This window comes from Trichomycterus rosablanca, chromosome 10, assembly GCF_030014385.1.
Source record: "Trichomycterus rosablanca isolate fTriRos1 chromosome 10, fTriRos1.hap1, whole genome shotgun sequence".
Lineage (NCBI taxonomy): Eukaryota > Metazoa > Chordata > Actinopteri > Siluriformes > Trichomycteridae > Trichomycterus > Trichomycterus rosablanca.
In genome coordinates, this window is record NC_085997.1 from 37,116,049 (window position 1) to 37,131,214 (window position 15,166).

At 37.1% G+C, this 15,166-nt stretch overlaps 1 protein-coding gene across 1 annotated transcript; it reads left to right on the forward strand.

Moving 5' to 3' along the window:
• Positions 1-577: 577 nt before the first annotated feature.
• Positions 578-4,625, forward strand: LOC134322119 (butyrophilin-like protein 2). The gene is made up of 4 exons (XM_063003989.1): positions 578-626; positions 846-1,184; positions 1,261-1,611; positions 4,603-4,625. Exons 1-4 carry the CDS (start codon positions 578-580, stop codon positions 4,623-4,625), a joined length of 762 nt encoding a protein of 253 aa, XP_062860059.1.
• The last annotated feature ends 10,541 nt before the right edge of the window (positions 4,626-15,166 follow it).

A 15,166-nucleotide genomic window follows, 5' to 3' on the forward strand; every position in this document is an offset into this window, starting at 1 on the left:
ATGAACTGTGTGCTATACAATTTGCTTATATTTGTTATATTATTGCTGTAAACAAAATGATTCTGTGATTGACAACACGACTGCAGCCATTTTTCCCACATGTATTCAGGCTAATACTGCCACTGCATTAATTTTTTAAATGAGTGTGAGTTTGTGAGTGTACCATTAAGTTTATAAATCCCCAGTCTTGGAGAGCTACTGAAATTTACATCAACAATAAAGTAGTCCATTACTGACTGATGTAGTAAAGGAGAACTCAAATAACTGTAAGAATGCAGAAGCTGTCGGTTGAACCACAGATGTGTGTAAAAACGATTACTAAATTAGTTAATATTTGTAAATGCTAAAGACACTGAGTGTGTTTACATGTACATAATAACCAGAGTAGTTCAATAAAGTCGATTCTTACATTAATCAGATCATTTGGTTTACATGCACTTCAGTCATCTAATGAAAGGAAACTTCTGTATTTACATGAGTAAGTACTGATCAGAAACCTCTAATCTAATATGTTCTTGCACAATAGTCTCTAGAGTTTACAGAACTAGATGCAGGGGATAAATGCCCAGTTAGCTGAATGTCTGAGGTGAAGAGTCTCTGGTTGATGACCAAGAAGAATAATGGGAGTGAGTCAAACTAAAAGACTTTGGTAACCACTGGGCTGATCAAAAAAACTGCAGCTCAAACCAGTCAAACCAGTTTCCTGTGCCACTGCCTACCACACACACCTTAAAGGACATTCCAAAATTGATGAAGAAATTATAATCAGTAGTAGTGTTCAGGTCCAAACTGAAGCAGAAAACCAGTAAACCGAGTGTTCATAACAATGTTTTGGTTTATTTCAGGGTTCCGTGTGCTGGGTCCTTCTGACCCTCTGAGTGTCCAGCTTGGTGGCTCAGTGATGTTACCCTGCTATGTTGAAACTCCTCTACCGATGGATGAGCTGGAAGTGGAGTGGAAGAGAACCGACACTTTAGTTCATTTGTGGCAGAATGGACAAAGTGAACCAGAGTCTCAGAACCAGGATTATAGACAACGAGCACATTTCTTCTCTGAGGAGGTCAAACATGGAAACTTCTCACTCTTACTTACTAATGTAACCAGTAAAGATGCAGGAGTTTACAGATGTGTGGTTTATACAGAGAAGGAATCTGATGAAGCTTCAATTGAAATAAAGGAAGCAGGTGAGTGAATCCTGATTTCATTTGTTCCAGTTTAAATGGTTTCCTGTAAAGATCTTTCTAACAATTCTTCTTTTAGATCATCTGATTGTAACTGGAGGTCACGCTGTATCTGCTCACGCTAGTGAAGACGTCACACTGAATTGCTCAATCAAATCTCATTTACCACTAGAACAGATAGAACAGATTGAGTGGAGGAAAGTGGATGAAAGCATCTTAGTTCTGCTGTATGTAAATGGTGAGGTTCTGACAGACTCCAGTGATGAGAGATACAGAGACAGAGTTGAGCTCTTCAGCAATGAAGAAGTTCAGAAAGGAAACTTCTCACTGAGACTGAAGAACGTCAGAACTGAGGACAAAGGGCGGTTCATGTGTGTAGCGTTTCATGGAGATTTATCAGCTAACACCACTGTGGAGGTGCAGCAGCTTGGTAAGTCAACATCATCATACAAATTTATACATGTGAAGGTTTAGTGGAGTCTAGAACGGCTAAAGCAAGACATTTAGTCAATTAGACTTCTCTAAGCAGCCAACTGCATTTAAAAAACCGTGGGTATTCATTTTTAGTTGCCAGTATCTCTTTTGCAGCTGTAACAGCCCCCTGTTAATCATCTTTACTGAAAAGATTATTTAAGGAATTTATGTTGATTAAGGATGCCTGGTTTAAAATCCAATCTATTCCAAATTTATTACAAAGATGTTCAGTTGGTTTAAGGTTAGGGCCACTAAAGATCAATGTACCTTACTGTTGCCCCAAAGTTGGATTCATATATTTCTAATTGATTTTATACACCTATTGGTAAAATGTATACCTGAAATATCTAAACCTAATAATGAGGATGTCCACATACTTTTGATTATTAAGTGTATAATAAAATCTTTAGCACTTCACTTTGAATGGTAATAGGTAAAATGTGCACAGCCATTAGAACCTAAATGTGATTAATCATGTACTATTATTAAAATATTAACAGTTTTGGGTTTTATTTACAGTCAGATGTTACATTATAACAACATTATTAACATGAATCTCTGATTTTTGTGTTTGCAGGTTTTTCCTCTTTACATTATGGGATTTTTTTCTTGTGTGGAGTTGCATTAGTCTCACTGTTGTTGAGCTGCTCAGCATGTATTTCTATAAACAATAATGGTAAGTCATGTCTTCATTTGGTTATTAGTTATAATTTATAGACCCTGAAGTACTGTACGTTGTTGCATTAACGTTACTTTACATTTTCAGCATTTAGCAGAAGCTTTTATCCAAAGTGACTTACAGAACACAGTCTAAGCAACTGAGGGTTAAGGGCCTCGGTGGGGCTTTAACCAGTGACCTTCTACTTACTAGTCCAGTACCTTAACCACTAGGCTACAGCTGCCCTACCTACTTGTGTTATTAATTGTGTTAAAATGAGGCATCCAAACATAAATATTTGTTATTTATTTATTTTGCAGACTACAGCAGAGAATCTTTGGCTTTACAATACATATTTTTAATTTTACCAAATATGGCTTTATTCTTTGCCTTCATCCTTTGGGGTGTAATTGAGGGTAAGTTTTGTACATTATTCTGTATACGTCTTATACAAATAAGATATTTTTTGCATGTGTATGTAATATTCAACTGCTTTAGTTTTAATATTTTATATACTTTTAGTACTTCTAATTTCCACCTATATATAAAAAATAATGAAACTTCATAGTGCCATCAGCCAGGTCTTTCATTCTATAATAATAATAAAAATATTTTATTTATAAGCACCTGAGGGACAGTGGTAGCCTAGTGAGTAGAGCTTTGGGCTATCAACCGGAAGATTGGCGGTTCAAATCCAGGCTCTGCTATGCAGCCACTGTTGGGTCCTTGAGCAAGACCCTTAACCCTGTCTGCTCCAGGGGCGCCGTACGATGGCTGACCCTGCGCTCTGACCCCAGCTCCCAAAACAAGCTGGGATATGCGAAGAAAGAATTTCATTGTACTGTACAACTGTATATGTATATATGACAAATAAAGTATATCTTCTTTCAAGATATAATAATAATAATAATACATTTTATTTATATAGCGCTTTTCAAGATACTCAAAGACGCTTTACATAAGACAAATAATCAAAACAAATACATACACCATTCAAATCATAGTACAAAATCAAAATAGTAAATCAACATCAAGAATAATTAAGATAAAAACAAAGAGAGCAGCATGAGACAGTTCATTAAAAATTAGCTAAATTATGAGAGAGAACAACAAATATAGAACAATTTCTTAAAATTAGACAGAAACAGGACAGATTTACATGCAATCAGTAAACTGAAAACTTTACAAGTTTTAGGATCTAGGACTTCACATTTCTGTCGTGATCTAAGTATAAAACTAATTAAAAAGAATAGCAAAAATAAAAGCATTTATTTCGTGTTGTTACAAGTTAAATGCCACTCTGAATAGATGAGTTTTGAGAAGTGACTTGAATTTGGACAGGTCAGGACAATCTCGTAGGTGTTTGGGAAGAGCATTCCATAAAGATGGAGCAGCTATGGAAAAGGCCCTATCACCCCAGGTCCGGTGCTTGGTCCTAGAGGGTATGGACAGTAGGTTAGCCTCAGAAGAGCGAAGGCTACGGGAGGGAATGTGCTGATGGAGCAGGTCGGTGAGGTAGGATGGGGCCTGATTATGGAGAGCTTTGTGAGTGAATTGAAGAATTTTGAATTGAATGCGTTGAGTAACGGGAAGCCAATGAAGTTTTTGTAGAACAGATGTAATATGATCACGGGAGCGAGTATGAGTAAGGAGGCGAGCAGCTGAATTCTGGATATACTGAAGTTTTTTTAGGATTTTGTTAGATGTACCATAAAGGATGCTATTGCAATAATCAATTCTGGATGTAATAAAAGCATGAATCAATGTTTCGGCGGCAGAAAAGGAGAGTGATGGACGTAGACGTGCTATGTTTTTTAGATGAAAGAAAGCAGTTTTGGTGATGTGATTTACATGGAGGTCAAAAGAGAGGTTGCTATCAAAAATTACACCAAGATTTCGGATGTTAGAAGACAGAGACAAAGTGTCATTATCAATGGTAATTTGAAATTTTTTTGTGGTTTTAGCCAGGGATGTAGGACCTACGATGATCATATCAGATTTTTCAAAGTTTAATTTGAGGAAATTGGCTTTCATCCACAATTTCATTTCAGTGATGCAATTTGTCAGAGTTATCAAGGACACTGTACAACCACAGAACATGAAACAGCATGTTGATGTCATAAATGTCAAAACAATAAAAGGACAAAAGGAAGAAGTGAATAAGTTAAAAAAGTAAAAACTTCACAGACACAGATAGAACTCTCATGTCTGAGGAACTGAAGGCCAGACAGTGAGACTCGTCCTTACCTTGTCCTAACTCCAACGTTTACTGTCTGGTTTTACTGGCAGATTTCAGCTTCTCCATGATCTAAAGATCAATCTGCCACTGACCAGTAAGAACAGGACGAATGATAAAAAACCTATACAGATTATAGTAGTAGTAGGTATAGTAACCATAATAACTCTTATAGTAACTATATTAACTCCCATATTCTAATGTGATATGCTATACAAACCAGTAAAAAACATACTTGGTCAATAATTATTACATTTTAAATTAAGTAATGATGAATGAATCTAAATTTAAATCTACCGTTTTACAGGCAGTTGTAATCAAGCCAGTCAAAATCATTATTCACTGTTTAATAATGCCATACCACAAAAAAAAATGAATCAGAATATTTAATAAAACTAGCATCCAGCTGGTTTGGCTGTGTTTGGTTTTAACAGCACAATCTAACTCTGCTAAACTCGTATAAATCGCTACAGCCTGAGAGCCTAAATATTATACATCTGTTCATTATTATCAATATAAAGAAAAATGTTTGTTTGGTGTATTTACTTCATTTAAGATGCAAATTATTAGAAGTGATTTTGTTTGTTTCAGGATCTGTAGCAGAAGCAGGTACTTGTTCAGTTCTAAATCCTTTAAGAATTATTTTCCTATTTTGGGCGGCTCCTTATTTGAAAGAATTTCAAGGTAAGTATTTTTGTACTGAGTATTATTGCTAGAAGAGTACTTACGAGTTTGTGTTCCAATCATTTAGTCACATTAAATGTATTAGTATAAATATCCCTGGTATCCTGTTTGTTCCTGATACGTTTCTTATTCCATGTTCCCTTGTTCCTGGTTATACACTTGTGTTCTGCCTCTTCTGTCACATTACCACATTACCACATTTTGCAGGGGTGCCAGTATTTAGGAGGGGACAGTACATGCCCCTCACAAGTATATGTAAACTCACCCCTACCTATAAACAAAAAATGTTAAGACAATTTAAAAAAAAGAATGTAATCTAATCATATTGCATATATTTTTTGGAAATATATTTAGTTTAAATTTAAAATTTAAAAATGATTTTATTTTATTACAGGGAAGCTCAGACGATTAATTGGTAAATTTACATTTACAGTGGAATATTGTATAATGAGTACTGCTGCTTTCTTAGGTAAGTACATGTGATTATTACTCTCTCATTTCAAGGTTTATAAATAATAAAATGGAAACAACAATTTTTTGTACTTATGCTTTAATTGTACAAAAATAATGCAAAAGCTTAATTTTGTATTAAGTGTACTAAACTGTACTAAACTGAGATTAGTTTAAGTATATTTATATTTAAGTATATGTGTTTTTTAGCGGGCGGCACGGTGGCTTAGTGGGTAGCACAGCAAGAAGGTCCTGGGTTCGAACCCCAGGTGGGGCGGTCCGGGTCCTTTCTGTGTGGAGTTTGCATGTTCTCCCCGTGTCTGCGTGGGTTTACTCCGGGTGCTCCGGTTTCCTCCCACAGTCCAAAGACATGCAAGTGAGGTGAATTGAAAAAACTAAATTGTCCAAGACTGTGTTTGATGTAAACTTGTGAACTGATAAACCTTGTGTAATGAGTAACTACCATTCCTGTCATGAATATAACCAAAGTGTAAAAACATGACGTTAAAATCCTAATAAACAAACAAACAAACAAACATACAGTCAAGCTGTAAATTATTCACAGCTATTCACTTTTTTGTTACAGCTTTATTCCAAAATGAATTAAATTCATTTTTTCTCTCAAAATTCTACACACAATACCCCATGATGACAAAGTGAAAAAAGTTTGTTTGAATTGTTGGTAAATTTATTACAAATAAAACATAAAAATATAACGTACATAAGTATTCACAGCCTTTGCCATGACACTCAAAATTGAGCTTAGGTGCCTCCTGTTTCCACTGATCATCCTTCAGATGTTTCTACAACTTGATTGGAGTCCACCTGTGGTAAATTCAGTTGATTGAACATGATTTGGAAGGGCACACATCTGTTTATATAAGGTCCCATAGTAGACAGTGCATGTCGGAGCACAAACCAAGCCATGAAATCCAAGGAATTGTCTGTAGACAGGATTGAATTGTGGCACAGATCTGGGCCAAGGTACAGAAAAATTTCTGCAGCATTGAAGGTGCCAGTGAGCACAGTGGCCTCCATCATCCGTAAATGAAAGTTTGGAACCACCAGGACTCTTCCTAGAGCTGGACGCCCGGCCAAACTGAGCAATCGGGGAAGACGGGCCTTGACCAGGGATCTGAGCAGGAACCCGAGGGTAACTTTGACAGAGCTCCAGCGTATCCTTGTGGAGATGGGAGAATCTATCAGAAGATCAACTATCCAGGCAGCACTCCACAAATACTGCCTTTATAGTGGAGTGGCCAAACGCAAGCCACTCCTTAGTAAAATACACTTTGCCAAAACTTGGGGTTGAATTCAGCTATGACCAGGGTGTAAGGAGTCAGTAATAATTTTGTCTGCCCGTTTGTTGGTTCTTGAAGATGACAAGTCCTGGAGAGAGGGCAGAGGAGCACCAATGATTTTCTCAGCTGACTTTACCAGTCGCTGCAGTCTGTTCCTGTGTTGTGTTGTAGCTGCTCCAAACCAAACTGTGATGGAAGTGCACAGAACTGATTCGATGGCCGCATGTGTAGGACTGCTGGAAATTGTGAGTGAGAGCAGTGCTGGTGAGTGTCTCCTGAAGTCCACTGTCATCTCTACAGTCTTGAGCGTGTTAAGCTCCAGGTTGTTTTGATTGCACCAGTGCACCAGCTGGTCGATCTCTCGCCAGTAAGCAGATTCGTCTCCGTCGCGAACCAGACCAATGATTGTGGTATCATCTGCAAACTTCAAGAGTTTAACAGATGGGTCACTGGAGATGCAGTCATTAGTGTAGAGCAAGAAAATCAGTGGTGAGATAACACTTCCCTGTGGAGTACCAGTACTGACTGTCCGAATGTGAGAAGTGACTTCTCCTAGCTTAACCTGCTGTGTGGAGTTTGAGAGCTTCTGCAAAGAAGAATGGGAGAAACTGCCCAAAAATAGGTATGCCAAGCTTGTAAAATGAACAAAAATGGAAATTTATTGTAAGGAAAAAGTTAGGACACCCTATGCCCTAATAGCTGGTATTTCCCCCTTTGGCTGAAATAACCTCAATTAGACATTTCCTATCAACTGGGAGAAAGTGTTTCCCTCTCCTCCATGCAGAATATCTTCAGCTGACATTCCAGAACTCTCCATTTCTTTCTTTTGAGTCGTTCCTTGGTGGATTTACTGGAATGTTTTGGGTCGATGTCATGTTGCATGGTCTACCTCCGCTTCAGCTTCAGTTTTTGGACAGATGGTCTTACATTTTCCTCAAGAACCCTCTGATACAGTGAAGAAATCATCATGAATTCTATAATGAAGAGCTTGCCAGGCCCTGCTGCTGCAAAATGCTTCACAGTTGGTATGAGGTTCTTGTGCTCAAATTCTGTGTTTGGTTTGCACCAAACATGTCTTCTGTTACTGTGCCCTAATAATTTAGCTTTAGATTCATCTGTCCAAAGCACATTGTTCCAGAAGTCCTGGTCTTTGTCTCTGTGTTTCTCTGGTAAACTTTAGTCTTGCTCTGATGTTTTTTTGACAGCAAGGGTTTCCTCCTTACACACCTCCCATGAAAATCAAACTTGTGAATCTCTTTCTGGTGGTAGATGCATGAACCTTGACATCAACTGTGGCAGGAGCTGTAGTATACTTAAGTTACATTAAATATACTTAAAATAGTCCCAAAAAGTTTATTACACTTAATACAATTAAAGTGAAGCTTTTGTATTATTTTTGTACAATTAAAGCATAAGTACAAAAATTGTTGTTCCATTTTGGCACTCTTTAAATAAGCCTTTGTAAAACGTGTTAAAAGCAGTTGTTTAACATACTTTGCAAAAACATACCAAACATCTATTTATATTCAATTTAATTAAACTTACATGTAACTAAAAGTATACTTCATGATAATGTATCTTTTAAAAGTATACTTTTTGATCTGATAATTTTTTTAAAGTGTACTTGCAAAGTATGACATTAATTTATTTTTAAGATGTTTTAAAGTATATCTAGACAAATCTCAGTGTATTTTAAGTACAATTAAGTACATTTTTTTACTAGGGGATAAAAACAAAAATCTAAAAAAAATCCTAAATATAAATGTAATAAAGTCAAACTTTAACATTTGATATTGTTTTCCTTTGTATCATATCTAAATATTATACATACAGATGGCTGGGTTAATATTAAACTTCACATCGGGTACCAAAAGAAGAACCTGGACAAAAATGCAACAGAAAAAAATATAAAGAGTATCAAGTAGAATCAATGTGTTTTATTTAAAGATTACACTTTAATTCCTATTATAGCCAGCTAGAAAGACTTCTTTTTAGAGAGTTTGGGGAATTTCAAGGGCAAAGCAACATCATGAACTCCCCATTATGTTCTTTAAACCATTTCTGAACAATGTGTGCATTGTGGCAGGGAGCATTATTGTTTCTTAATAGATTTTTCTCACAATCTAGTCATATCCAATTACCTGATTTGTATTTTTGCTTCCTCTACTGCTGCTGACCTCCACTCCTGACTGTGGAGGACCATGACTAACACATGCCCCCTCTGACATTTGCAGTAGACAACCACTACTTGTCACCTGTACAAGGCAACGTAATATGGAGATTTGTATCATGTATGAAGAGTCACACCAATCTCCATTATCCCCCTTCTCAGTGCAGGCACCTTGAATCAAATGGCAGAGGTCGTAATTGCACCAGTCCTGAGGAATCCCCTCTGGCCAGTTATTGTCTATGTAGGCACTCAGCTGGCTATTACCAAAGCTGAGGTTTGAACTCACGAGTTTGAGATGTCAGCACTAGTGGGTTAGCGTGTTTTACTGCTGCGCCTCTTAAGCACCTCACAATCCCTCTACTTGTTTGTTTTTATTCTACCCTGTACCATCAGTTTCTTGTGTAAATGACCCACTCCTTTATAGTTGTCTAAATCATCTAGAAAAAAAAACAGAATGTAAAGGACCACTTCCATGTAAAGGTTCTTCCATGCTGAATGCAGTACATGTATTATAATGCACTTATTAAAAATAGCAAATTCTTAGAACTAGTCACAACGTTACAAAGTTACAATATGAGAAGCTACTCTGGCCATCTGCGACAGCCCAGTTCTCAGAAAAAGTGGATAGGGAATCCAGGGTATAACATGGATTTAAGGGTGTGGTCTCTTCTGGAAATAGAACATCATGTTGCCTCTTGCATCCTCTGCCAGGTTCCCATGAAAAGATAAAGTATGCTGGTATTTTATGACAGCAGAATACCAGACGTTATTAGGCCCGGCATTAATATTCCCAGCTGGAGCAAATTAATACTAAACGAGGCTCAGGACATAATGTGACTGTACACAGTGAGGATCCATTTTTGGCTGATGCAATGAAGTGGCCGGTGACTGCACACCTTGGAAATAAATTAGAAGAAAAAGGCAAGGAAACAAAAATAAGTGAATAAGTAACTACCATCCAGCACAACATTTAAAATGCTACTGTGACATTCAATTGTTATTTAAAAGGAGTTTCCATTTGCATGTTTGAGGGGTGGTTATGTTTCGGCTGATTGTGCACACTCTTGGCAGGCTAAAACCCAGTCCTACATTTACTCAGTTACTCACTCCAAGGGACACATTTTTGGGAGGTGGGAAAAAACAGTATTAGGAGGAAATCCGTGTGGACAACAAGCAAAAGTCCTCAAGGTCCTCAAGTAAAGGGGAGGATCAAACCCCGTGCTGCCCCAAATGTGACGGTTCCCCTTTAATTAGCATATTTTACATTCAGGCCCAGTACAAAATCTTCTTAAAATGCACATCAGATGCAATCAGTAAATTAAAATAAAATGAAAATGTCATATTTAAACTATTTACTTTTATACAAACTTATTACTAAAATGAACAGTATATTACACTTTAGAAATCTGTATAAATTGCATGAAACAGGTACAAGGAGAGACTTTTCATTCATTATTTCTTCAATGTGTGTAAATATTCAATTTGATAAATCTGTATCATTGTGTTTTTGTTGTTTTAGCTTTTCTTTGGTCTGTCTGGCATAAAAGAGATCAAAAATTTAATTATATAGAAACGACGTTACTAATAGCTGCAAACCTTATAATGTTTGTCTGCTGCTGCTTACAAGGTAGGAATTTCAAAATGTGATATTTTTTCATGTCATTTATTATAAAGACCCTTAGTCTGTAACTCCATCATATAAGCAGTGACACTTTTATGTAATCATTTTTTATTTGTCAGTTATACTAAAAACACATTTTTCAAAATATAAAAAAGTTAACAAAACAAATAGTAAAACTGAGTATAGGTGTGTTTCTGAATTCTAGTTGCTGATTGGCTAGATTGCCTGTGTTAGAAATTCGGCATACATGAGTCAGGAGAGTTTTTATTAACACATACAGACGTATGGGCACAGCTTGGAAAACCAATAAAATTTGCCCCTAAATATTTTTGGGAAGGCTTTATCTACACTAGGAATGAGGGGAGGAAGTAACAAAAACAGAAGGAGATTAAGGGGGAAAGGAAATGGGAATGAAAAGTGGAGAACAAAGTAAACGTGATAGAGATTGCTGGTTGTTATGGAGGGTTTCCCCACCCAAAGATGTGAGGAGACAGGGTAAGGGGAGCAGTTATCATATGTTGAAAGATTAATATTTTTTCTCATCTGTTAAAATCATTATCAAACACACAGGATATATTTTCAGTATCACACATACAAGTTACATTCTCTGCATTACATTCTAAATGCTGAAAATGTAAATATAAATGTAAATTTCACAAGCATTCTTATCCAGAACCACTCACAGACTTACAGATGTGCTTCATCAGTAAACATCATTTATGTTGAATAACGTTTATGTTGAATAAAAACTAGGTATGCAGTTGGTCTCTGCAGATTATCTTTCACAGTATTATGAACAGTAGATGGTGTAAGACCCAAGCTGAACTTTTGCATTAAGAAATGTTCTGTTTGAACCAACTGACAATTATCTCATGAAGGCTTGGCACAAAGTGGTGAGCCACAACTCATTATTACTTGTATTGACTGATCGTTTGGTGGATCTTCCTTTTATACCCAGTCACGATTCCCTCATCTGTTACCAGTTCATCAGCTCTATGTGAAACAGCATAAATTGAAAATTCTACCAACTTCTAACTTTCATTTAGCCTCTGTCTGAGTTTTTAAAAATGTATTGCAGGTTTTAAATTCTAAATGTGTTTATATTTACTAAATATAATAAAGTTGATCAATGTAAAACACTGAAAATCTTTTCTTTCTCTTTTAGTCAGTTAAAGATTCAAGGGAATTAACACATCACATGTTCTTTTTTACTGCATTTTCTAAATATCCAAACATGAGTTTTAGATAATATAAGATTCAGCAGAAATGTTTTTGGCTTGATGAATGGAAGTAGTTGTCAAAATTCTATTGTGAAAAAGGAGAGAAATGGGTGAGTGGGTTGGAAGTGAGGATCACAGAATAAAATATAGTAGGTAGGTGGAGTAGCAGAAGTCAGAAGTTTAAGCTTTGTTGAAGGACATTGTAGCTTTCTGATTGGATAAAAACTTGGACAGGTGTGTGTGTGTAGAAAAGAGATCATTAAGATTTAGAATTACTCCAATCAAATCATTTGTGTTTGTTTTTACTCATAAATATTTTTTCAAAGTAATGTTTTTTTATTAACATTCTTTTTTATTTAGAATCCTGCAACACTGATCATCATAAAAACATTATTGTTCTGAAATACTTTTTAATGGAATGTATCAGCTGGTCTCGAATGGTGGGGATTTCTCTCAGATATGACCGCAATCTTGGTAAGTAACTTAGTAACTAATGAGTTATTGCTTAAAACATCACAGCCTTAATCCTTGATTCTGGTTGGTCAGAAGGTGTTGATTAAGTTTCTATAACAGCACAGCTCTGATATACTCTAAATCTTTCATAGTCTGAAATATTGACATTTTGAGGGTGAATCACAGGTACAGATGAGGTCAAAAGTTTACATAGAATTGCACGTAATGTCTGTTTTGGCAGTTTGGAGGTTTCAATGTTTACTGCAACTATTATTTTTCTGTGACTTTAAAAATGTTCAATAAATTGATGTTCTTTCATGGGCTGTTGTGTCAAAGATATACATACAGCACACTCAGTATTTGTTTACATGTCAGTTTGCTCTTTTTATCATCACTGGCTGATTTTTGGATCAGGGGCTTTTTGTCCTGCAGGTGATGTAAAATTTACTTGGCTGTGGACAGCAGCATTGTTGGCACGGCAGTGTTAACTTCATTCCTTAACCTCAGGTGGGTAAACAGGTTTCCATCAGAACCACCTCGGGGTAAAACAACAGAAACTGTAGTTAAAAATGTAAAATGTGAGTTGAGTAAAACAGTTTTGCAGTGAGTAGCTTTAGACTCCGGCAGCCCTAATTATTACAGCATAACTAAAAGGGAGAGCGAGCAGGTAACAAGGTCATGAAGGCTTTCATAGGACATCAGCGCCCATCTCCCCACCGTCATCAAACCTGAGTGATCCGATAAGAGAGGCAGGACGACAGCAACCCAACATCCCTGATCACCACAAGTTTCTAAGACCAAGAACCCCCAAGATCTGCGCCTTCGTCTATATTTGGGGTGGACAGCTCAGGCCCCAGAGTCCAGAAGCCAAACGCAGCCAGGAGCCAACATGCAGCAGCAGCAAATCTGACAAAACATGCGAGCACCAGACCGCCCAGACCCCTGACCTTCAGGACTGGAGCCACACACACTCTAGTCTGGAAAAAAAAAGTTATCAATTTTAGCTAACTAATCAGTTTTTTAGCGTCATTAACAGATAGTATATTTTTTTATATTACGTGAATAAAAGACAGCAACTCTAGCAATATTATTAATGTGTGTATCAAAGGAGAGATCTGAGTCTGTTGTGACATCTGAGCTGGGAGTAACAGAGAACGTGTTTAGGTTTAGCACCAGGTTAGACAACTTGTCTCTTGCAGCTTTAGAGCCAACAAGTAAAACCTCAGTTTTATCTGAATTAAGTAAAAGAAATTTACACAACATCCAGTTTACACAATCTTCTATCTTACTGATTGTGTCAGTATCATTTTGTTTGGCTGATATATACAGCCGTGTGTCGTCTGCATAGCAGTGAAAATGAATGTTTATGAATAATTTCTCCTAATGGAAGCATATAGAGTGTAAATAATAGCGGTCCCAGTACTGTGGAACACCACACTTTTCCGAGCATTTATTATTTACATAAACTAATTGAGAGCGGTCAGTCAAATAGGATTTAAACCAAGAGAGTGCGAGTCCTTTAACACCTACTGTATTTTCTAGCCTCTCCAGTAAAATGTTACAACGCTGCACTAAGATCTAATAGAACAATAAAAGAGACACATCCATTATCAGAGGACGGTTTTGGTACTATGGTTGAGTCTAAATCTTGATCGACATTTTTCATGAATACTGTTTTCATTCAAATAAGAACATAATTGTTTGGAAACTGCTTTTTCTAATATCTTAGAGCAAAAGGAAGATTTGAAATTGGCCTATAATGAGCCTATAACATAGAACGTGTGGATCAAGATTAGGTTTATTAATCAGGGGTTTAATCAGGGGCGGCTCGTTCCTTAGGCCGACCGGGTGACACACCACCAAAGGGCGAAAGGGAAGAAATTCTTCTATCACATTTAACCAGTGCTAAACTATCTGTGACTGTTCTGGACAGTCTAGCTGCGTCCGGAATTGCATACTTAGAGAGTACGTACTAGATTTGAGGAAGTATGCACTACTCGGCCGGTAAAGAAGTACGCACTTTCAGTACAGAAGTGTACAGTTTGCACGCAACACCCCTACGTACTACATCCGCTATTTTACCAACGTCAAGTGATGACGTGATGACGTAATATCACCAGTTACAAACCGCATGCTCATTTCAAGCCCCACCTGCTTCGAACACCTACACAGCAGTTGAATTATGGGATACATTAGCGGACCGCAAGTGTGCATCGCTTGAATACTCAAACATGGCTGCCTCATAAGTAGGTCATCCGGGTACTTCTCGCGTACCTTTATATGTATACTGTGTATTTGGACATACTAACCGCTCTTGCGTACTAATGAGTATGGAAGTATGCAATTCCGGACGCAGCTTCTGTCTTGCCTCGGAATATCGTAGTCCAATCAGCGAGTTGTGTTCCGTACAGTACCACCCCTTTTGGGCGATTTCAGTCTGATTGAAAATCGCCTGGATCGCTCTGATACTGGGGCTACACTATCTAAGGTTGTGCGGAATACGGTCTCTAAATGTTGATTTGCCTGATCTAGATCTTTAGGATCTGATGGTGATATATTTGGCAATTCTGGTAGGCAGTTTATGAACGCTGCTGCAGTTGCAGACGTAGTAGTGTGCTTACATTTAAAACGATGTGGTTGCTGTATATTATTGGACAGGGACACTTCATATATTAGTAGGGAGTGATCAGAAATTAAGTCATTCTGTGGTACGATTAC